General features: G+C 42.1%; 1 protein-coding gene across 2 annotated transcripts in view; it reads left to right on the top strand.

Annotated features, from left to right (window-relative positions):
* Positions 1–210: 210 nt before the first annotated feature.
* Positions 211–23,105, top strand: part of CDYL2 (chromodomain Y like 2) — a 57,063-nt gene continuing 34,168 nt past the window's right edge. Inside the window, exon 1 of one of the 2 annotated variants that reach the window (XM_048958386.1) lies at positions 211–303. In XM_048958386.1, the coding sequence (XP_048814343.1) occupies positions 226–303 (78 nt within the window). In that variant the 5' untranslated portion in view covers positions 211–225. Of the gene's footprint in view, positions 304–732; positions 1,223–23,105 lie in introns of those variants that run through there. The other variant, XM_048958387.1, reaches the window with a different exon arrangement.

Genomic DNA, 23,105 nt, shown 5'->3' with positions numbered 1-23,105 from the left:
TGGGTAATGGCTGGAGCGGCTGCGCAGCTGGTGAGAGGCTAGGAGTTTCTGGTCTTCCCCCATCCTGAGGGCATGGTAGACCACCTTCATGCAGGACCACTTGCTCACAGAGGCCTTGTGTGGACCAGGAGGATGCCAAGGGCCACAATGGAGCCGCGTGGGCAGCTCTGCTGAGGCTCTGCAATGGGATGGCGCCTCTGAGGAGCGAACCCAGAAGGTTCTAAAATGGCGGCAGCCATTCACACTAGGTCACAATGGGAGCTAGTTGCCCAGCACCTCAGCACGAAGACCAAGCTGTGGGAGGTCAGTGGCTTCCATTTCCTGGAGAGGGCTGGCTAATTTGCAAAATGGCTGCAAGGGAGCAGGAGAGGCTTCTCCTCACACTGCGAAGGATGGGTGCCGGTGGGGACAAGAAGGGCCCCAAGCTCTCCATCCTCCTCAGGCTGCACCACTCGAGGGACTCTCGGGAGCGGCCCCCACCACCTCCATTTCCTCGGCGATGGCCACGGGGTGGGTGGGGCGGCCATGCGGCGCCGAGGGGGCGGGAAGGTGCCCGCCAGGGCCGCCCGAGGCCGGCGGAGAGCAGCCGGCCCCGCGCAACGCGCGCCGTGACCTTGGGCGGGCGGCGCGCGGCCCTCCGCGGGCCCAACCCTCCCGCGCGGCCTCCCCTCGTCCCCCGCCCCTTTTATTTATATGTTATTTATTTATTTATTTCGGCCGGGGAAAGAGTTTGAAGTGCGAGAAGGGAGGCGGGGGGGGCTGTGAAGGAAAGAGGTTGGCGGGGGGGAAGAGGGAGAAGAGAAAGAAAAAGAGGAGGCCGCCCTCCGTACGGCCCCGGGACTTTCCCCTGCCGGAGGGCGCAGGGGCGAGCTGTCCCGGTGCCCGCGGGCGAGGCGGGTGGCGGTCGGCGAGGAGGAGGAGGAGGAGGAGGAGGAGGAGCGGGGGGGGGCGCTGGCCCCGCCGCCGCCGCGGGGGAGACGCGGCTCTCGGCGCTGTGCGCCCGAGCTGCTGCTGGTTACGCCAGCCCCGCCGCCTGCCTCTCTGCCTCTCCTCGCCTCTGATTCTGCGCACAGCCAGCCCCGAAGCCTGTCATTCTGCAAAACACAGTTTACTCAACAGAGAGAGCGAGCGGGAGAGGTGGAGAGAGAGAGAGGGAGAGGGAGACGGCGCGGAGAGGAGCCCAGTCCCGCAACCCAGCATGGCTTCGGGGGACCTTTACGAGGTAGCGGGGGCCGCGGGGCGGGGGGGCGCCGGCCGGGGCGCCGCGGAAGGCAGCGCCGGGAGCCGCTCCCGGAGCCCTCGTAGTTGCGAAGAGCGGAGGAAATCGCCGAGGGAAGGGCTGGGGTGGGGGGAAAGGGCTGGCGTGTGCACCGGGGGGGGGGCAGGGAGGGATGGAGCTGCTCCCTCCCTTCCCTCTGCCTCTCTTTCTCTTTCTCTCTCTCGACTTTCCATCGGGCTCGATCTTAGCAGGCCTTGCGAGGGGAGGAGGAAGGAGTGAAGGAGAGCGAGAGTTAGCGGTAGGATGGGGAGGCGATCGCGGTGTGACGAGCCCGGAGAGTGGAGAAAGTCCAGGTAAAGTCACGGGCGCTCTGGACGTGCTGAATGTGCAGATTAGTGCGAAAAAATGCGCCGTAGTGCTGCCGGCGGGCGCAGGGATGGAGGCGGCTCTGCGCCCGCTGTGCAAAGTGCAGGAGCCGGCGCCAGGTTGCTTCACCTCACGCCCGGGGTGCCGCGGGGGTGGCGGGGGCGGTGGCGGGCCGGGCCGGGCCGAGCGGAGCGGAGCGGCCCCGCGGCGGGCTCCGAAGTTTGGCGGCGGCGGCGGCTCTGCCCCGGCCGGGGTGCGAGGTGGAGCGGGAGGGAGAGAGGCGTCGAGCCGGCCCCGGCCCCCCGCTGCACGGCGAGGCTGCGGGGAGCGCGAGAAGAGCTGGAGGGCGGCCCCGGGCAAAATCCGACCTCGGGCACCCGGTTCTGGTGCCCGAACTGAGGACGATTGTGGACGTTTGCGCTGTGCCAGAGAAGAATAAGGGAGAAAAGAGAAATTAAAAATGAGAACGACTGGACACGAGTGTTTCGTGCACACAGCTCCAGTCAATGGAACCGGGGTGGAACTCTGCCACCAAAGACAAACAAAAATCCTGGATGTCCGACAGCAGTTCTTGGCGTGGAGCACCTCACCAGGCTTTTTTGCTGGTGAAACGTTTCCTGGTGAAGCGGCTGTTTGTGCGGTGCTTGTCTGGAGCCCGCAGATTTGGGCAGAGGCAGAAGCGACTGCCTTCCAGTTGGGTCTGCACGGTAGTGATAGGGAACTGCTCAGCCATCTGCGCGTGCTTGGGTGTGGAACCTCCGCCGTGGTACAGGCAGCTGGACTTGCTCTGTTTGGTGATCTGGTGTAGATTCTTTAGTGCAACAGCGGGAGGATCTGGCACGTTCCACACAGGCGTTTTTTACTTTGTCATGGTCTTTCGAACTCCCTGACAAAGGTTGTAGTTATGGGATGACACCGCTCTATCAGGACTGTATTTTACTGAGTGGGATGCAGACCTTTGAAGCAAAAAGCATTTGCGCTCTCTTAAGTGGCGTTAAATGATCAGAAACATGCGATGATTTGAAGAGTATCATTGACCTTCTCCCCACCATTTTGCAGTACCTGTCACGCCACTTTGTAATTTGAAGGCTATTGCATATCAGCTGTATCACTGTTGTGACTCTGGTGGAGCTGGTGGGAGTTCTGTGAAGAACAACTTTGACCCAAAAAACTCAATGATAAAATTTTGTGTTTGTAACTTCTGGGATGCTTGGAGGACCTTTGCCTTCTCTTGTCCGTGTTTTCCATAGATGTTTGGATTAGTTCTGAAAAGAAATGAAGCCAGTGCCTCTTGGGTTAATAGTAGCTGTGCTATTTCAGCTCCTACTCATTACTTAAAAATTCTGCTCCTTTTTATGATTTTTTTTTTTGTATGTGTTATTATAAGACGATGGCATTTGGTGGTTGGATGTGGGCTGTGCATTGAGCACTACTGCTTGGCAAAGAAGTGACACTGCTCAGATAGTAACCCGGCATGGAGGTTGTTCAGAGAAGGCAGGCTTACAAGCCAAGCTGCCATCAGTTTGATGCCCAGCCACTTTGCAGGCATTGGTACAGAAAAATGTGAATTGTTAGTCTTATGGCTCAAAGCCTTTGAATCACTTCCGTTCTTTGTTGTGAAGTGCTTTTGCTTATCGTTGTGGAATATGGTAGAATTGTATCCCTCATAACAGGTAAGTCGAAGTCTGGCTGTTCATTTATTGCTTGAGGTGTTTGGAATACAACCATCTGCAGCTGGCCATGGTGTAAAATCTTCTGCTGTATGTGCAGCATGTTGGGGGAAAGCATGTTGGACTTAAGTTGTCAATGTAGTTGGCTACATTTTGCTTCTCCATGAAGCTCTCCATGACTGAGGTCAGAAGAAACATCAAGAAAGTCAATGAGTTTGTACATCTGTAGGCAGCAGGTTTGCAGACAGCAATTTTATTTTAAAAAATTGACTCTGCATAGGCCTCCTTGTTCCTTCCTGCATATTCATTCCATTGGTTCATCTTTTTTTTACTGTTCTGTTATTTCAAAAGACTTTTTACCCTTTTAAAATTAAAGGTAAATTCAGTGACTATCTTTAAATATATAAAGCAGTGTAAGACCACAGCCAAAATAACCTCAGTGTTTGGTTAACTAGGTGCCATTTTCTAGTTAAAAGTAGTATCTAATCACCATGAATTCCTACTCTTAGATTTCTTTTAGAACCATAATACAGTTGCCAGTTTAATCTAGAAGCTCAAGAACACCCATGGGGAATTCTGTTTACTGGTAGTCAGTTCTAGATTTGCGTGCCAGAACCAAGACATTTCACATCAAAAGATTACATTATATGTTCAGAGGTAGATATTCGTTTTAAAGTAAATATATTATTTATTTCCTGCTAACAGTAAGGAAAGTGGAGTTACTTCAGTGTAGCTTCCAGGCTTTATAAAACACTAGTCTTGCTTTGCTTGACTTCCACATGGTTACAACTCAAAGCTTTTCTGAGTAAGAGTCATGGAATATTCCTTTTCTTTTTTCTTATAAAAGGTGACCTGTTAAATATTTAAGAGTACATTGCATATTCCTTAGAAGTAACAAACTAAAAATAAAGGACTGACTAAAGGGTATTTGTTCACAATGGCCTTCAGTAAGACAGCTTTATTTTGCTTTATGATTCAAATATATTGTTGGATGCGTACATGGGAAATCCTATTAATTTTGGCAATAAACATCCCAAACAAAAATCCCAAAATTGTTAATTTGCATTAAGGTTATTGTCAATGATTTTAAGCAAAGTAATATTTTGTATTCTCCATCTTGAATTTAGTTCCCACATTCTCTTAATCCAAATAGTTCCTCTCAGAAGGGCTCTGGCATTAAAAGTGTACAGGACAGCTTTAGAGGAAAAAAAGGATCAATACAAACAGCACACCTTTCTTTCCTAACACAGCATCTCATTTAGTGCAATAAAATTCTATTTTATTGATGAATATAATCAGTTAATCAGTATCATGCAGATGCTAATGAAGCAGACCGTGATGCTTCCTCTTATTTAAAATTTGGGGGTTTTATATATAATATACTGTTAAACATTCAGGGACAACAATGTTGAAATCTGAAGTCTTACTTTAACCTTGTGTCAGGTTATATTACAACACTGAGTGATCTAAGGACTATAGCACAGTCTCTGAATGGGGCTGCCATATGCATACATTTCTGGATCACAGTAATAAAGTCACTTTTTAAACTGAGCAGTTTAGAAGTGTTGCTCAATTTGGGAAAGTGACGTTTTAAAAAACAGCATCTTAATGAAATGATACAATGCCCATTGATAGGAGGCTTGTCCACCTTAGTGACAAGTATCAATTAAATCATAGTCTATTTATGCAGCTGTGTAAGAATGAGCTGTCGTTTGTTTTAGGTGATGTGATCCACTAGAAAGATAATATTTCTAGATGAGTTGCAACATCTCTCAATTTTAACTGCACTTGAGTACCAGCAGAGTCAGAACTTGAAGATAATAATGGCACCATTTGGCCTGCTGAAGCCTTACTGCACGTGGAGACATGCAAGTCAGAGAAAGCACCACTGAGCTTTTTGGATGTGAGGTTTGGTTTGCAGATGTAGAGTTTTGCAAATAATCCCCTCCCTCCCCCCCCAGTGAGGCTTACAAATGCAGGCTTTTGAGCACTGTATTTTCTATCTTGCTTCTCTTTCAGTGGAATTAATTTTTAGAGAAGATACATACTTAAAATGTTGATTGAACTCTACTGGAAAGCCAAAAAGTATTTTTGAAGTACTGCAGATGCATCTTGCATGGCAGAGGTGACTTGCAAAAAAACATTATTTCCCAACTTTAATCAACTTCTTCAATGACATAATAATCCCATGCTAAAGAGGCAAGGCAGATTTCACAGTCAGAAAATGGTGACTTGACATGGGATCTGGGGGATGTAGAACAGCATTAAGCTGCTGTGCTGTGGAACTGAAAGCTGTGGATGCAATGCTTACTTCACTAATACTGGGTTTAATTCTGCCAGCCAAGCATTTGGTTGCAGAAAAGCTTTACTAACAAGTATTTTGAAGGACCAGCTCTTTACTATAAGCTATCATTGAATTATTATCAAAATCAGTTCTTACAAGACAACTGTACCTGAAATAAGTAGACATGTAAGCCATGTTATTTGCTGTCTATAGAAACATCAATGCCTGATGAAGGCAGACAGTATTCTTTAACCACAAACTGGGCAGTCATCTGCATGATGGACTGAACTGAGAATTAACACCAATGGAGAAGCTAGACTGGAGTGCCTTCTCTGTGGTCACAGTTCTCTAAACTAAAGATACCAAGTGAGTCTCAATAGCATACAGCAACTGCTGCATAACTCCAGCAATTTTTGTTACCTTACTAAGAAATTCCAGCGTGAGCTGCATATAAACCATTACAACGCACATAATGACTGTCCTGTTTACCTGCAACGTCACTGTTGCTACTATTCCAACTTCCTCATTACATTGTAGACTGCTTGGCATATTTTGGAATACTAAAAACCAATTAATTGCTTATGCATGTTCCAGTTTTGTAACAGAGTGCTTTATCTGGCTAGAGTATCACTTAACTCAAGGTACAAGCCTACTCCTGCTTGGAAAGACTGCTGGAAACGTCTATCACGCTCAAAGGCCTGAACATGGGAAGTGAAGACTTTCCTCCCACCAAAGCCCTTGCACTAAACTTGCTTCTCTTCATTTACCAGTTTTGGTCTTTACACTTAACAGATCAAAACAACACATTTTTGTATTGCTTTCTGAATGATAAACAGTGTTTTGCTTTGGTCTTCGGTTCAAAATTAATATCTGGCAACAAACTCATTGTTTAGTTATTGTTTCTGAAGGTTGCAATATTTAGAGAGAGACTACTTTAAATAATGGCAGAATTTAAATGTGATCTAATATTGAAATAAATTGGCTTTTTTTTTTTTTTTAATCAATGGAGTAATTGTAATGGCCAGCTATGCTGTAAATGGCATTTCTTTGTCCATTCATTTGACTTTTAGCAGTATTACAGTTTCTTGGCTCTGTACATTTTCATCAGTGCAACCCCTTTTTGTTGTTCCTCCTTACATATTTTTCAAAAATTTCTGTAGGACAGTTTAAAACACATCTTAATATTAGTTTACAAAATAAAAAGCCATTTGATCATTCCTGGTCTAAGTTATTAGAACAACAGAATATATAAAATAATTTAACATGAAATATTTTCAATGTAGGCTCAATTTACAAATGAAAATTTTCTGGTTTTGACAAAAGAAAAACAGTCTTTCTGGCCTGCTCAGTAACAGCATCACACTCTGTATTATCAGAGCTTCAGAATGGTAATATTGCACAGCTGAAGGAAAATACACTTAAATCTCTTTTCTTCTATTGCATAGAGAATATAGATTTCAGTACTGTCTTGTTACCAGGCGTAATGTAAAATACTGTTGGAAATCTGTTAGGTCTCTAAAAACTTTCTCAGTAATTTGATGTGTTGGAGACTTATGCAGGAAAACAATTATTCCTTTTGGCTTATCAAAGAAATTTGATTCCTGCAGCATTGTAGCCTACTGATCATGCTGTTTACAACAAAGCACTAAATCAAAACAAGTATTGAAACATCTGTCAGAAGTATTCTTTGCTTTGAAAAAGATCAGTTGACCCACTTGGGTGTTGCTAAATGTCTTTTAACCACCCACAAGATTCACAGCCCATTCCTTCAGAAAGGCCAAGAAGGGATAATGAGGACGTCCTCTTCCATAAGGCACTTCACTAATTCAAATGTGTGGATTTTATTTGAAATCATCCTATTAAAATGTGTTCACTGACAGGCGCTCAGTACCCGAAGAAGGGATACAGGGGACTACAGACCACTCAGTCTGTGAGCTCCGCTGTATGAAAATTAGTAGCACTTATAAAAAGACACAGACTCAGCAGATACGTGTGAATGTGTCATGATTTGGAGAAGAGTTAACTTTTTTTTTTAGAGAGAAGTCAGGTCTTACAGAACTCTCAGAGTCAATGGACAAATGGATAGGAATGGCCATGGCTGCAGTGAGTGGATTTTCAAAGAAATCTCTTGATAGGATCTCATAGGAGCACCTAATAATGAAACAGATCCATGGTCCAGAAAGGTTGGTCATCTCTTGGCCAGCTGAGTTCTGAGAGAAGAAGCGGTGATAGGCTGTTATGATAGGTTCCAAACCTCAGTACTGGGACAGTGTTGTACAGCAGAATCATCAGTTATTTGAAAATAGCCATATTTATTATGGAACTTCTATAAATTATTACTAGCACTGTCAAGGGAAAGGTTGACAGTGAAGAGCTCAGTGACAGCAGCTGAAATTCAGTGTTTATAAATGCAAGCTAATGATGAAAGGAAAAGTAATGCTGGCTGTACATGCACATGATGAGCCTTGAAGAAGCTGTGACTGTATCAGTAGATAGCCTGGAATCATTCTGAAAAGTTTTCGGATGTGTCTACGTTAGTATTTTAATTTGGATCGGGTGTGTGCTTTTCAAAGTGAATCCTCTCATCATCATCATCTCCATTTTCCACACCTTAGTTTGCATCACAAAACAAGAGCAGGTGAAACTAAACCAGAAAAGGTTTTTCAGCTCTTAAGAGAAGTCTGGTGCATAGGACAAGAGTACTGCTTAGCAGAGGTGAACCTCAAAGAGAATTTAGGATATTACTAGAAAAGCAATTGAATGAAAAAGAAGCTGATTGCTGCAGTATTACTGCAGAACACCTTTCCTGTTTGCAGTGTTGCATCCATTTCAAGGAAGGCTAACAGGAGGTTCCAAAGGGTGGAATGGCTTTCATTCAAAATACCTTTTTGGTGATTTTCTGGCTAGCAGAAGTGATTGTGGGAGATATGAGTGCTACAGGAAAAACAAATGAGGATGATTAGTTAATTCAGTGAGGAAAGCTACTTCTTGTTGTGCAAGAAAAAGTATGCAACAAATGAAGTGATCAGGCAAACAGCTGAGACAAAGAACTACATCTTCACAGCATTTAAATCTTCAAATTCCTTGTTCTAGGATGTTGTGGAAGTCAAAGCTGTAAATGGTTTCAAAGAACGGTAAAACAGCATCTTGGAGGATAGATCCCTTTCCACCTTTCAGTAGAAAGAAATCCTTAAACTGCTAATTGCCTGAAAGGAAAAGCAAGAGCAGCACTTACTCTATAGATTCTATTTTTCTAGGTACCCAATACTAATTTCTATTAGAATATAGTAAGCCCTGAGCTAGATGGACTTTTAGTCTGACCTTGTATGGTAGTTCTTAGCCTTGTACATACCACAGTCGTTAAACAAACATAAGTATTGATTAAGACATTGCTGCAGTCTGTAGAGATCACAAACATACATGCCTTACAAGTTGTATTCTGTATCTAATTGCTAATCATTGCTAATTAGCATCCTTGCAAATTAAAGGACAAATGGTAATAGTGGGTCACTCTCCAGAGCAGAAAAGACCATTCCTGATTTAGAGACCTCTCCATTCGGAATTCCAAGATGCAGCAGGTGGAAGATGCAAACAAAAGACCAGAAGAATGGAGGTGGTGATGAAGTAACATCAAAACAAACACACGTAGTAAAAGTGAAGCTTTGGCTCACTGCCATAGTTCTGTCTAATAGATAAGGTAAAAGGGAGAAGGATATAACAGAAAGAACCTGAGTAAATGTATGGAGTGAGGCAATATAATATATAAATGTAATTAATAAAAATAACTCACTTCTATAAAAAAAAAAAATAAAAAGAAGTTCAGCATCAAAACTTTTTGGATGGACTTCCTCAGTGCTGTACAGGACTATTAACACACATTTATCAATCTTTAAGGGTTTCTGGGAATATAAAAAGTCACTAACTCCTGACAGACACGTGAAGTTGCTACTGTGGTGTGTTTGTTTCTTTCAGCAATGGTGATTACTAACAGAAACAGCCCAATTTCTAACTGACCAGCTCAACTTGTTATAGTCTTTGAGACATACAAAAATGAACTTTTTGTCATCACTTTGCACTCACTGCAATGAGTAGTGGCGTTTTAAGCTGTTCACAGATGTCAAGCTAACTACAAAGGAGACTGCATTACTTATGTATCTTGTTCTTCATAATAAGAAGGGAATTACAAAATAGAATGTGACGTTGTTTTCCTTGTGTTTTTTTTTTTTTTTTTTTAATATTCTTCTGTAATATTGGCTTGACTATGCTGATGGACTTCCTTTGAAGTCTTACGCAGTTGAAATTTGTTCTAATAATATTTTTAAAGTTGTTTTCCTTTTTAGAGAAGGGACTATTACAAAACAAAATCACGTTAATACATCTGATGAATCTGTCTTTTTGTAATGGGTTATCAGGTGTTTTAGGACAGGAAAGGTGCTGGAAAATTCCTACTAAGTACAGTTCACGTGGAAAAAAGATGCACAACAATGAATTTTGAAACATTTGAAATGCAAATGTGTTTATCACAAAGTTTTTTGCTGATTACTCTAAGGAAGGAATGATCAAGTCCAATACAGCAATGAATGTTCAGATTCAGGAGATACACCAAGAGAAAGCTGCCTTTGGATGAAAAGTAGTTGAAATTGCCTCTAAATAAGCAGAGGAAGCAACCACCTTCTCGATTCACTAACAGTATGACATAACAATACGGCTTTAAATTAAATAGGAATGCAACTCATTCAAACCAATATAGGAAAGAAAATGGAGACATTCTGGATCACAAATTAAGTACTTGGAATTATGTTTAGGTATTGCAGTGTTTCCACATGACTCCAGGGAAAATAACCTGAAGTCCTTGAAGGAATAAACAGTGGTGCTCATGACTGATAAGGGACAACACCATTTGGCTGCAGTAATTGCAGACTATATTGTAACAGAGTTTGGGTGCACAAACTTAAGTTTGTCACACTCCCAAAATGCGAGAAGTTGAAAAGCAACCTCTTGTGCAATTGGAATTTACCACTGTCTCCGAATTTTTTTCTACACAGAAATATAAAAACTGAAGTACTGTAACAGTCAGAAAAGGTGACTAAGGAGCACCCCAGAGAAAGCTGTGTCTGATAACATAGTTTCATGTATACAGAGTAAATAGCACTACAATGCCATAATGCATTGAAAAGTGCAGCAATGATAGCGGAGTAGCAAAGTCCTAGGCTGCAGCAAGCGACAACATGCTCAAACACAGCAGCCACAGACACATAAACAAAGGAAAAAAAATATCTGCTTACCTACAGGAGGCCTCAGGTAGGCAGGTTTCCCCAGCAAGATATGCTTGCTTCCACTACCAACCCTTAAATGAGGGCTGGGAAGCGGTGGATCCTGGCTCCAGCTCCTCCAGTCATTCAGGTGCATTGCACACACCTGAGCTCCCCTGGGTTGGCCCTGCCTTCCCACCAGTTGTTTCTCACCAGCCCACCAGCTGCGACTTAGCATTTCCTCTACGGGCACCTTTTACTTTACATCACAGGAGCCTTCAAGTTTCCTATCAAAATACAAACAGTAATTTCCCTGGCTAGCTTTTATGCCCCTCTCCAGCACTGTAGTGACAATCTGACTGCTTCTGCTGCCACCTTCCCTGCTGCCTTCCACCATGGTGGGTGACTTCTGCTGCCTCTCTGTGCACTGGCATGCATTTGCATTGGAAGAGTGATTAAAGCAGGAGTGCCAAGGTAGTCCTGTCATCTCTCCCTGCTGACTAAAGTCTTTGCAAACAATATGGTGCATGACATTTATCAAGATAACAGGGATTCCAAGCTCCAAGGACAACACCCTTTTTTTGTGTGTGTTTTTTTTTAAACATTGCAATCTTTGCATAATTATTCTTTCATCAATCTTTCACTACCCTGAAAGAACTCACTGGAGAACCTCATGGCTTAACCTGTGGGCTGCCTGTTGTGGCTTATAGTAATGAACTGCTGTTCTTACAGCCTCAGAAGGCTTCAAGGAATTGCTAGCAGAATTGATGGAAGACTTCTTCCAAGAAGTTGCTTCTACCAACTGAATGTCTCCTAGTTTGGTCGTGAGTCATACAAGAGATGCTGGTTCTTTTTCCTGCATTGTTTGACCATCACACACTTTAGCTTCCTGACATGACATGACTTACAGCATTTCCAGTGAGTGCTGGTGGTAGAAAATTTCTCACTCTTGGAAGTGGTCTCAAACACTGAAGTGCGTGCATGGTTACCACTTACAGACAGGCTGCAGTGGGCTGTGATTTGAATTGTTCTGCAACTGCACTGCTGTTATTTTTTTGTGCTTCATTTGCTCATAACAAATACCACTGACAACCTGCTGCGCCTAGAAGAAAAAAGGCAAGTCTTTGAGCGTGAACTGGACCTTCCATTTTTACCATAAGTGATGCAGTTTTTCTCCTCCGCTATTAACTGCTGTTCTTGAAGTCTAGCTAGTATGCAGGAAAAGAAGTTCCGTTTACAGATAAATTACAATGTGCAAGTAACCCTTTTACTTTGGATATGCAATCCCCATTGCTCTTGTATCTTAGCATATACACCCTTTGATTTTCTGCAGTCCGTCTCAAGATTATGCCCACAGTACAGTATACAAACCAAGGAGAAAGTTCTTAAATGCCATTTTAGACAGAATTCCTTAGGTGATCAGTACGATTTCTAGCTTAACGTAACCCTTCTGTACAATTTCTAGATTCCCATGTTAATTCTAGGTTTCAGTGCAGCTCAGAACAGCTCTAACAAAACTTCACATGTTTTACATCCAGCTGCTATTCCTCCTGTTACCACCCAAAGATCACCAGTCCAAGAGCACAAGCATCTCTGGTAATAGTGAGCTGCAGTTGATCTTGCAAAGTGCGGTTGCACACCAAGTGTGTCATGTGTTACTGAGAATCACAAAGACGTGTTTTGGACAAGTATTTAGATGCATATGCGAACAGGCAGCAAGGGGATATACTGGATATTTAGTATTTGATGCATCACTCATTCAAGACATGGAAGGTACTTGAGGCCTCAGGGCTAGCTGAGGAACTGCCTGCTTAGCCTTAGATCTCTCAGGACTGATTGCAGGACTTGCCTTTTTTGTTCCCTTCTGGTATACAAAGTGTAATATGGCTTTGCTGTAACAGTGCAGGGGAGTGAGACAGACGATGAACCAGGAGTGTTCTACAGTCATTTTGTTGTGAGTTGTTTTTATTTCCTTTTGAAGTGACTAATCTTTAGCTCCATTTCTGAGAAGGATACATGAATCTCTGACTCAAACAGGGACATCTCGAAATAGGGTAAACCGGTAGCTGCTGTGCTTCTGGGACAGAAACTGCAGACGGTTAGGAGAGCGTTCCCCTTTTCAGACATGGTGGCAGCTGCTTTTGATCTGTGGCTTCTCGCTGCTATTGTGCTAGGGAATCACACTCTGTGAGTTTCCAGAGCCACAACAGAGAAGAAGTAAAGCTGTGGCTCATTTAGGACTGGGTGTTATTTTAATGAGCTTAATAAATCCTATATAGGACTGAGAGTTCCTTTGGAGTCCTCAGTCTTTCAAAGCAGTGCTCCTAACCTGACCTTTGAGCCTTGTGCACTGTGGAGCTCCAAAAAACCGCACCAGCTCTGTGCTGCACCAATTTCAGCAACATCCCAACCCTACTCTTAAGTGTTTGCCTGCATTAGCAGCTGTTTTCAGCATCAACTGATCAGACGTCTCTGCACAGAGCTTCAATGACACTGTACTGCAAATGGCTTCCATTGCCCCAGGTCATCACGTGCATAGATGTCCAGAAGGTAGCTACTTGTGTATAAACAGACTGATTGGTTCTGTGAAAGAAGTATCCACAGATGATAAGGATGGGCTTTTTTGTTAAGCAAGCTTATCACATGGCTAAAGATGAAATGTTCATGAATGTTAATACTGTTCTTGTAAAACACAAATGGCAAGGACTCATTTCATGTGTGGAATAGACACTGGCCTTCAAAGGAAAAAACTTCATTGCACTACCATTTATCTTGCATTTGGGAAAACAGGATGGAAATAGATCATTAATTCTACATCTCATCAACTGTTCTTTACAGTCAGCCATATCATATGATCCTTCGCACCAAGAGAAATGGGTATCTGGATCTGACTTTATCTTGAAATGAACAAGGTTCTCACCTTCAGAGCCTAAACTTCAAAGTTGTTTCTAGAAAGGATTGGTAACATCTAACTCCCTGAGTGGTTAAGACTGAAAATGCACTGGAGGAAAGACTTGGTCAGCAACTTCAAGGCCTCCTCTGCAGAAAAAAAATTCACCATAGAAACCTAAAAATGACTCACAGTGATGAACTGGCATCATTTTAAGAGCAAAGTAGTATCGTACCTGTTTCTTGGCTACAGGACATCTTTACTAATGGGCAGGAATTGTAAATTATGTATTCATGGAATGTCTAGTTTGTTACACTCAAAATGAAAAAAAAAGATGTTTCCTAAAATTATTCCAGTGTGCTTTAAAACCAAGAAGTGATAACTATGGTAGATAGACCAAGAAAATTAAAAGTCCTCAGGCAAAGTATTTTTACAAAAGCCATTTGAAAAACAGAACTTCAGCTGACCAAGTTGACCTTATTCATTACGGTGCTGGAGAGATTTGGCTGTGCATGGCTATGAGTGAGCACTGTTTAAATAACACACCAGAATCTACTGGTAGTGTAATCCTTTGTGACTTCCACCAAGACACTATTTATAGATTTTGACCCAGCTGATTAGGGCACAATGTGATATGCTAGGTTCTAGTGTTAGGGGAACATATAATTTACAGATGGATTAAAAAAATAATACTATACTGCTGTTTGATAAAGCCATGTTTCCTTTCTGGTGTTTTTGTTTTGTTCTGTTTTGTTTTTTTATGAAGCATTTTGAAAAGGTTTCCAGGTATCTAAAAACAGAAGATACCTGAGAGCATGACCCTGAAATGAAAATGCTTATAGTGTAAGAGGTGATGGTGCTCTTGCAGGAAAATGAAGACATCCTTGAACACACAGGGGTTGCTGTGTGTGTACGATGGATCTGCCCTGTTCATTTGGTGTGTGTGTAGTCCAGGGAAGAAGTAGATCTCCATGTGGCACATGGATAAGGCAGTCACTTCCTTCCCCAGCCAGGACACATGATTTAGGCAGGTACAGCAATTTCAAGATGATTCCTAATCCCAAAGCACTTGTTCTACTCTAAAAGCTCAAAGGCCCTTTTTCCCCTGTGCTTAGCCCTGCTCTGTTCGCTTCCCATCCCATCCTCTCCCCTCCTGTTGTGTTGCTGTGTGGTATTATAAAGACAGGGACTGCTGAACTTTAGTTGGTGAAAGAAAACCTCATTCATGCCCAGCTGCCCTGGACCAGTGAGCTCATGTACCAATAATGCAAACTACTGACTGAATTTACCCCACGGAGCTCCCTGATCTCTGAAATACAGAACTGGGTTATTTTAGTGGAAATTGATTCACGAGTCATGAATTTCGTTTGAGGAAATCATGTAAATTTTAGTTCTGTCTGCTCTCAAATGACAGCAGTTCTTTTACGTTCCCCAGCAGTCTCAACAAACTAGTTAGTAAGTTTAAGACTGAGAAGAAAACATTGTCACTTCTTCATTTCCTACAAGTTTTATGGTGAATCACATGAATGGTTTCTCAGGTCAGCAAAACCAGCCCCTTTCTTATTTTCAGGTACGTGCATCCAAGATTAATGTACTCAACTGTAGTAAAAACTGGCAAATCCAAAGTATTTAAGCTCTTTCCTTACATTTGATTAGTGCTTTACGTGCCTGCTGTCAGTGTACTCCTAATGTGTTTTAATTGGTTTAATTAGCATTTTTACATTCAAGGCAAGTGTTTTTAAAAAGTCAAACACTGAGAATTTCATTTATTGAAGGCAAATTCCTAAATCTTTACAGCATGTGTAACTTTCATACATGAGTTCTTTGTAGGGTTTTGCCCTGCATGGTGTTATGACCCGATAAATTCAGACAGACAGCCAGCACTTGAACTTTTCACAGACAGATGAGAATATTCCTGTCCTGTTTCAGAAGGAAGGGGTACAGATTTATGCGGATGTAAAGCAGTTTGTAGACAGATGTGGGCAATTATTTAGCAGTATGCAATAATCCAGTAGAGCACAGGGGGAAGCTGTTTGCTTTGTCCATATGACTGAACACATGGGTACAGATTTAAGAGAATAAGTAGTATAGCAGGAATAAAATGGGGACACAGACTTGAACACCACATATCTTCCTTTTAGTTAACTTTGCCTTTGCCTTTAGCCACAACATCCTTAAGAGATACATTCTTATTCTAGCAATGAAACAAAGAAAACAAATTATTTGTATTGGTCTGCTGAACGCAGCCATTGCAATCCCGCACATCCTAAAAATTCTCTCCCTCAAAATGATATGAAATACATGAATTTGAACTTCAAACACAGGTAGTGAACCCTAGCATCTGTGATGAAGGTTTAAAATGTGGCTTCTGAAGCAGCTACAAAATTTTAGACAGAGCCATCACATTAGCACCAAAATTTTACAAAACTTCAAGAAATATGGAGACCATCTGTGCAGTTAGCTGCAAACTACTTCACAGGATTTAAGGTTTGGAGAATTAAATTAGCTAGCAGAGATACAAAAGGAGCCAGTGGCTGGAAATTTACCCTACATAAATTAGAAATGAGAAGCACTTTTTAACATTAAGGTTCTAGCATTTTATTTATAGCACTTAGGGAGATTTACCAACAGTAAAGTGCGTTTTCTGTGAATCATTTCAAATTAAGATGTGATGATCTTCTGATAGATGTGGTTTAACTAAATCAGGATTTGGGACCTGGAACGGAACTGCTGGATGTAAAACATTCCCGTGTAGCCCAAGACAGGCTGGATGGGTATAGTTGTCCCTTCTGGCCTTCAGATCTATGAATCTGTGAGTCTGTAACTAACGCCATGACAGACAAACAGTCAAGTCTGGGCCATCACACTGCAAAGAAACATAGTTCCTCTTAAACGAATGCCGCTCCAGTTGCATTGGTATTTCTGCTATGTTGTGGCATATAAAACTTATTCTAGATCTGTGCTCTACTCTTTTTCAAAATGTCACCAAGACTCTACATCCCCAGCAGTTTTATAGCCACAGCCCAATTGTTTATCAAAAAAAGACAGCATTCGCAACATGGAAAAAAATGTTGTGGTATCATATGCCATTCGCTCTGGAAAGTCATTCTTATTGTAATGGCTTTCAGTTTAGCCTGCACTGCACACTAAGCTTATGCTAGAAATGCTGGCTTAAAAAGCTGGAAAGCTCAAGCTTAAACATGGGGAGCCTTTCACTGCTATTATTGTGACATCTGATGAACAGGATATTACTAGCTTTTTGTTTCAAACAGTGGCTAAAAACCTTCCGTTTTAAGGAAGGCGTGATGACGACTTCAAGGATAAGTTCACTTCTGTGACTACATGATAAAGTACGAATCACTCTTACGTGGCAGTAATTTCACTACTTTATACTGTGAGTAATTCAGCATCTAACTCTTCAGGATTACAGGTTTTCTCACTGTGCATGAAGCATACGTACGCTATCGCAGGATGCCATTCACTGAGCAATGCTGGCGATTCCCTACATAGTTAGATTTCACATTGCTGACTATGAAGCCTGTAAGCAGATGGATATTTGACAGGGGAAGGAGCCTAGGTCCTAAAATACAAACTCTGGAGTAGAAGAGAAGTAGAAGCCTGAAAAATCTCTTTGCTTTGTAAATATCTACTGTAAAAAAATTGAAGCCAAATAGATTCTTACGTGGAAGAAAATAGGCAATTATGTGTTCATTCCTCAGGCAAAACTGAAGTGGCTTATTGATTAACTTGGACAGGGCTCTCTGTTGTTAATAATGTAGGATTTAGAAGAGTTTAAAAAGAAAAACAAGAAAGTACATCACCAAAGAGTTGAAAGTCAAGAGATTTTCAGACATTTTGATTGTTATTTTGACTAAAATTATTTGGTATTATATAGCCACTGGGGGGAAAGCACTAAACACTTAAGTGTTCCTATGTGAGTAAGAAGTATTTCCAGGAAAATGTAGATGTACAGGTGACTCATATGCTTCGTTCTCCCACACTGTCACCTTCAGAAGCAGTTTAGAGAGAAACTCAAGGATATTCCGTTCAGTTTTCCCCAGTTGTCCTTTAACTAGCTTGTATCCTTGCATGTGTCGTAAAATATCTCAGGTTGCCTTTAGAAGTAATTCACAGGTGTGAACTTGCCTTTTAAAATCTGCAGTGTCTGTAGCTGTGCGCATTCATAGGATGAGCAAAGCAGAATGGCAAAGATAACGTAGCATACGGCACTGCACATTCTGTCTCTGTCCTGCACTGCGCAGCGCACATTGTGAGAGCTGCATGTGACATTCAGCAGCCCAGGGCAAGGTCTTTTCCAGAATTTTCATACTGCAAAACTCACATCGTTGGGTTCAGAGCATACTCAGTCTTGTTAGCACTGATCTGACAGACGCTCCGTACAAGATTTTCTGATCAACATTCTGACCATTTAATTTTAAGAACAAATTCAGTGTTACGGCACACTACATATTCAAGGAAGTGCTCACAGCACCAGGCTCCACCTGCTATGCTATTAAATAATAGCAATGATCATTAGTACCCATGTAGTAGGATAGATTTGTATCATGCTTTGTAACTATGAAAATAACATTTCAGAGTAGTAATGGAGCAAATACGCACTGCTCCCTAGGGAAGTTCTCTGATTATTTAAAGACAAACTATCAGTTTGTTTAAATCCTTTTTCCATGACCACCAAAAGTTTCTTGTTTCCTTGGAATCCAACCAAACACGTTAACCATGTGCATACCATCTTGAAATATTCCAAACAGCTACATAAAATACTTTTTCCTTCTTATCTAGAAGGCAAGCTTAGTTATAGTTAATCAATCTCAGTTAATGTCCCTAAACATACTCCAAAACGATGAGGTTTTGTTCTTTTGTTAGGCTAACAACTGACAAGCATGATAAAAGAAGAGTTCCATGTTATGAGTCTCTCACTCCTCCCAAGTATGCTAGGAACTTTCTGGTCTTTTCAGTACACTGCATTGCATGATCTACTACTAATCTACTGAATGCAGGCAGCAAAAACACAAACACTAAATGCAGAAATGCAGTGTCAGTTAAACAATCTTTTTTCCTATTTTGATATTACTTATTAGGATCCCAAACAGGTTTCCTTCATTTTGTTTTTCATTTTTTGGAATTCTTTACTTGGGTGTTATTGCAAAGCAACTTTCCCATTTGCAACAGCAGGTCTGAGATCACTGTACAGAGGAGGATTTCTTTTCAGATAAAAAATAAGGAAGTGTGGTTGAGGTGGCAAGGAGGACTTGAAACACAAGCTTGGATTTTCAAGCCCCACCTAAGCATTCTGCTCTGAATTCTCTTACCATCTCTGCAGAAAATTCTGGGGTAAATTTGAGAATCACATTTGCATTAGCATGATTCCTCCTATCTTTGTGGTAAATATATGGTAACTAATCTCTCTTACTGTCTTTATTTCCTCCATATTGGATGAAGAGCAGAAATACAGCTGCTTTCATGGTGTGTTGTTTGTTCACACCCCAGTTTACCACATATTGCCTTGTTCTGCTAGTACCATAAATACTGAGTGCTCATCCAAAGGGAAAGCACACAGCTGTAATTTAAATGGGAACAACTGCTTCACAATGCATCTCACTATTACAAATGCCCATTTAACCTGGTGATCAGCTGGCCTTGGTCCTCCAAGCCACCTCTGTCCTGTCCATCTTAGAGCAAGATGCTCTTGCTGTTTGACCTGTAAGTCAGCAATTCCTGGTGATACAAGGTCAAGGAAGGAAGGAAGTTCAGAGCTGCTTATGGGAAGCTCCCTTCCAGCAGCCTGGTAGATCTAAACGCCCTCAGAGTCCGATCATACACCCACTTCCACAGATTGAACAGAACTCAATTTCCAAATGCAGCTGCTTTTCCAAGTGGAAATGAATTAATAAATTAGTAAATGATGAGTAAATATTTTGGGCAAAATTATATATTGCAGAATCAGAGAATAATTTAGGTTGGAATGGACTTATAGAGCTCATTTGATTCAGCCCCTTGCTCAAAGCAGCACCAACTTAATTAGGTCACTCAGGATCCTGGTCAGGCAAGTTCTGAGCATCTCCAAGGATGGATATTCCACAGTTTCTCTGGGCACCTGTTCCAGTGTTGGACTACCTGTAGTTTGTGTTAGAGATGACTGTGGAAACACCCCAAGACTATCGCGGATTCATTAGAAGATTAATTAGATGCAAGAATCATGAAATTTTCTAACAACTTATTAGCCACTTGTAATTTCATAAACCATTTGCAAATGGAATCCTAGCATTAAGTGTGACCCAAAGGTATCTTAAATTGTGAATTTAAGCTTCTGTTCATAAACTATCTGCAAAACAGTATGGGTTTTGGAGCACCAGTGTGTGTTGGTCTCAGCACTAACTCTCAATTAATAATAAGCAGACAGCTGCAGCCTTCACAGCTTTGGTTTGTGGCTGGCATAGTGCCACACAGAGAACATATACTAGCCTAATCCTAGTGAGACAAATGTGGGGAATAAATCGAGGAAACCCCACATTTATTAAAATATAGTGCCCCATTCTACGGAGGCAAAGGAAACAAAGCTCTTTCCTTTACCATTGCTGGAAATGCATCCAGGAGCAGCTGAGGTATTAAGACAACCGCCAAGTTAGGAATCTGACTAACAAATGGATGGAAAATTTCCTCAGTAACGTATTCACTAGTTACATATTCAATAGTGCTCCAAGCGCAGACATTTCTAAATGCTTCCTCAGCTCCATCAGAGTTCCAGTCCACCCCGATGCTCAGTACACATCAGAGTGATCTATAAACGGAAAGAGAGGGTAACAGTCAGCATAGAGAGGTGGCTTGTCCCTCCCCAGAACCCCCGCAGCAATCCCACAGGCACTCAGAGCAGGACCTGTACAACTGCCAGAGAAACTCCAACGTGGTTTCTTGGGATCTCATTGGAAGGGGTAATGGATTCCATTCTATCTCAACCTCTGTGGCTGGAGGTACAGACAGTGCGTGGCTGTACCCCACCAGGATTAACGAGGGTCTCACCAATTAATGCTTCTTTGCCTTTGCCAGCAGGGTTTTGAGGTGGAATGCCGCCTGGAGCCCACGAGGTGCAGTCAGTTTGAGCCACTGCAGGCACAGGCACTGCACAAGCACAGGTGTGCTGCTGCCCTTCACCCACACCTACAGCAAGCATCCTCCCCATGCAGACCATGCAGTGCTACATTAAGTCAGTAGGTAGGCTTTCACTCCTTTGTGTCTCCCACGCAGAGCACAATTCCCACTTTCTGAAGGCAGGTTTCTAAATAGCCACACTATGAGATGTGTTTAAATGCATCGGTCTGATGAATGCTAACAGCTTTTGTAACTTACTGCCCTAACTGCTGTTCCTGAGATAGGGGCACTCATAGCAAGTTACATTCACAGTGGACAAAACCCAAATCTAGAACACAAATTACATCTGCATTGAAAATCAATGCAATCATTGAGGCTACAATTTGGTCTACTGATCGTCATCTGAATACTGTTTCTGGGGGGATAATGGTACATTATTCTTCTTTTTTGACAAATTCCCTTTCACGGATAATTTTTGAAATGGTATGTGCCATTCTTCTAAGAAGTTATGATGGTATCCTGGATATTGTGAAATTCTGTGCTCCTATCATGCTATTATAGTTGCCCAAGGGACATTTCTTTATTCTTCCTTCTGCTCTATCTTTCTTTTTGGCTCACTTCTGTATTCTACCATCACATCAGCTTCATTTGTATAAGCAAGAAAATGAAAAACTCTACTGAATTCTGAAAGAAACCTTTGTGTTTCATGACTTTGCTTCTCTCATTACTGCAGCTTTTTACTCAAATGATCTCCCCTTAACCTTCTTCTATATTGTACAAAGTCTCCTATTTTTAGCCTTTTCTTTCTAAAGCCCATCACTGCATGGTACTGTTCCCAAATTTGGCTGCCACTACCTTTGCGATATGGATGCTCCAAGCCAGTTGCCTTCTATTCTAGTTTCGATAGAAAGCATGAAATGGAGATGTGATTTATCTCCTCATCCCTGACCGGACATTAATGCACATGGACAGCGTTCTTCATTGTTCTCTCCCTCCTGGCTCAGCCACAAATACCATCCTTGCTCATATCCAGGCCTGTAGGTTGGGAATTCTTTCAGGGTTGCTGCCCTGTCAAATATGTGTGGATCATTTCAAAAATATGTGCATATCCCTGTATTACAGTAGCTAGAGAACACATCCCGTCACATTACACAGCTTACCCCAAAAGAACCTGCTATTCCACATCCCTTACCTTGGAATACCTACCTGCTCTTCATTGTCCACTCAACATGTTTTCCAACAAACAGCTTTCATTTTTCCCAAGATATTACAGCAGTACGGGGCAAGTTCCTTGGAAATACCTACTAAGCTATTATTTTGTCCTCTTTCAAGATGACTGCAGAATTTAGTTCTGCAGTGCAACTTGCAATCCCTTCAGTAAGGAGCTGGTGTTGTACAACAGCCACCTGGACTGCCCAGTGTCACTCATAAGCCCCCCATCCCTGTACCCTCTCCGTGTCTCTCATCTTCTACATGGCACCAAAGCTCTGCAATTTGAACAGTTCTCAGATATCACACTGCATGAAGTTGGTGAAGCCTGAGCACCTGAAGCCCCTGCTAACATGGAAATCATGTCCTCAGCACCTGTGGAAATCTCTACGAAGTAAACAGCTCCTCCAAAACTGAGCTCCACTTCTTTTGGCTCATGTCTACCACTCTTCTGTAAAAGGGATGAGAAAATATTTTTCTACCTACCACACAAGAACATGTGGTTTATTTTATGACAGCCCTACAAGCAGTATTTATAAAGCAATGAGTCACTGAGTGATAGTACAGCAGAGCAGTTCAAATATTTATTTATATGGTGCTATAGCCGAACCTTTGTATTTTTTTGTGTGGAATCTTCACTTCTGGCTAAGCTTTGGGATGCATGTAAACATGTTGGACTGAAGACCTGGCCTTGAGATGAATTTGAATGAAGGTCATGTGGTCCAGAAAAAGACTGAGCAAATGGCACAACAGAACATAAAAATAAGCTGGGACCGACCAAGGAGAACAAATTGCAAATGAACGTAACAGAAAGCAGAGCATGAACTTACTCTAATCATTTCAGGTGCAACTTTTACATAAATTGACAATTCTTATTTTTAACTACTGCTTACACATTTTCATATCTGTTTAAAAACTTGAGTATTTTAATGCATTCCAGCCAGTTTTACTGAGAGAACAGTTCTACGTTCACATAGCACTGCTAAGAGTCCATTCAAGTCCTGTACCCATAAACTGCTTTTAGACAAAACCAAAATATCTTATGGTTTAAGTTGCAGGGACTCCTACTTTGATTTTACTGCATCTAAGTAAACTGGGAATAACCCTG

The sequence above is a fragment of the Lagopus muta genome, chromosome 12, assembly GCF_023343835.1.
Source record: "Lagopus muta isolate bLagMut1 chromosome 12, bLagMut1 primary, whole genome shotgun sequence".
Classification (NCBI taxonomy): Eukaryota; Metazoa; Chordata; class Aves; order Galliformes; family Phasianidae; genus Lagopus; species Lagopus muta.
This window is presented reverse-complemented; position numbering and strand designations above follow the sequence as displayed.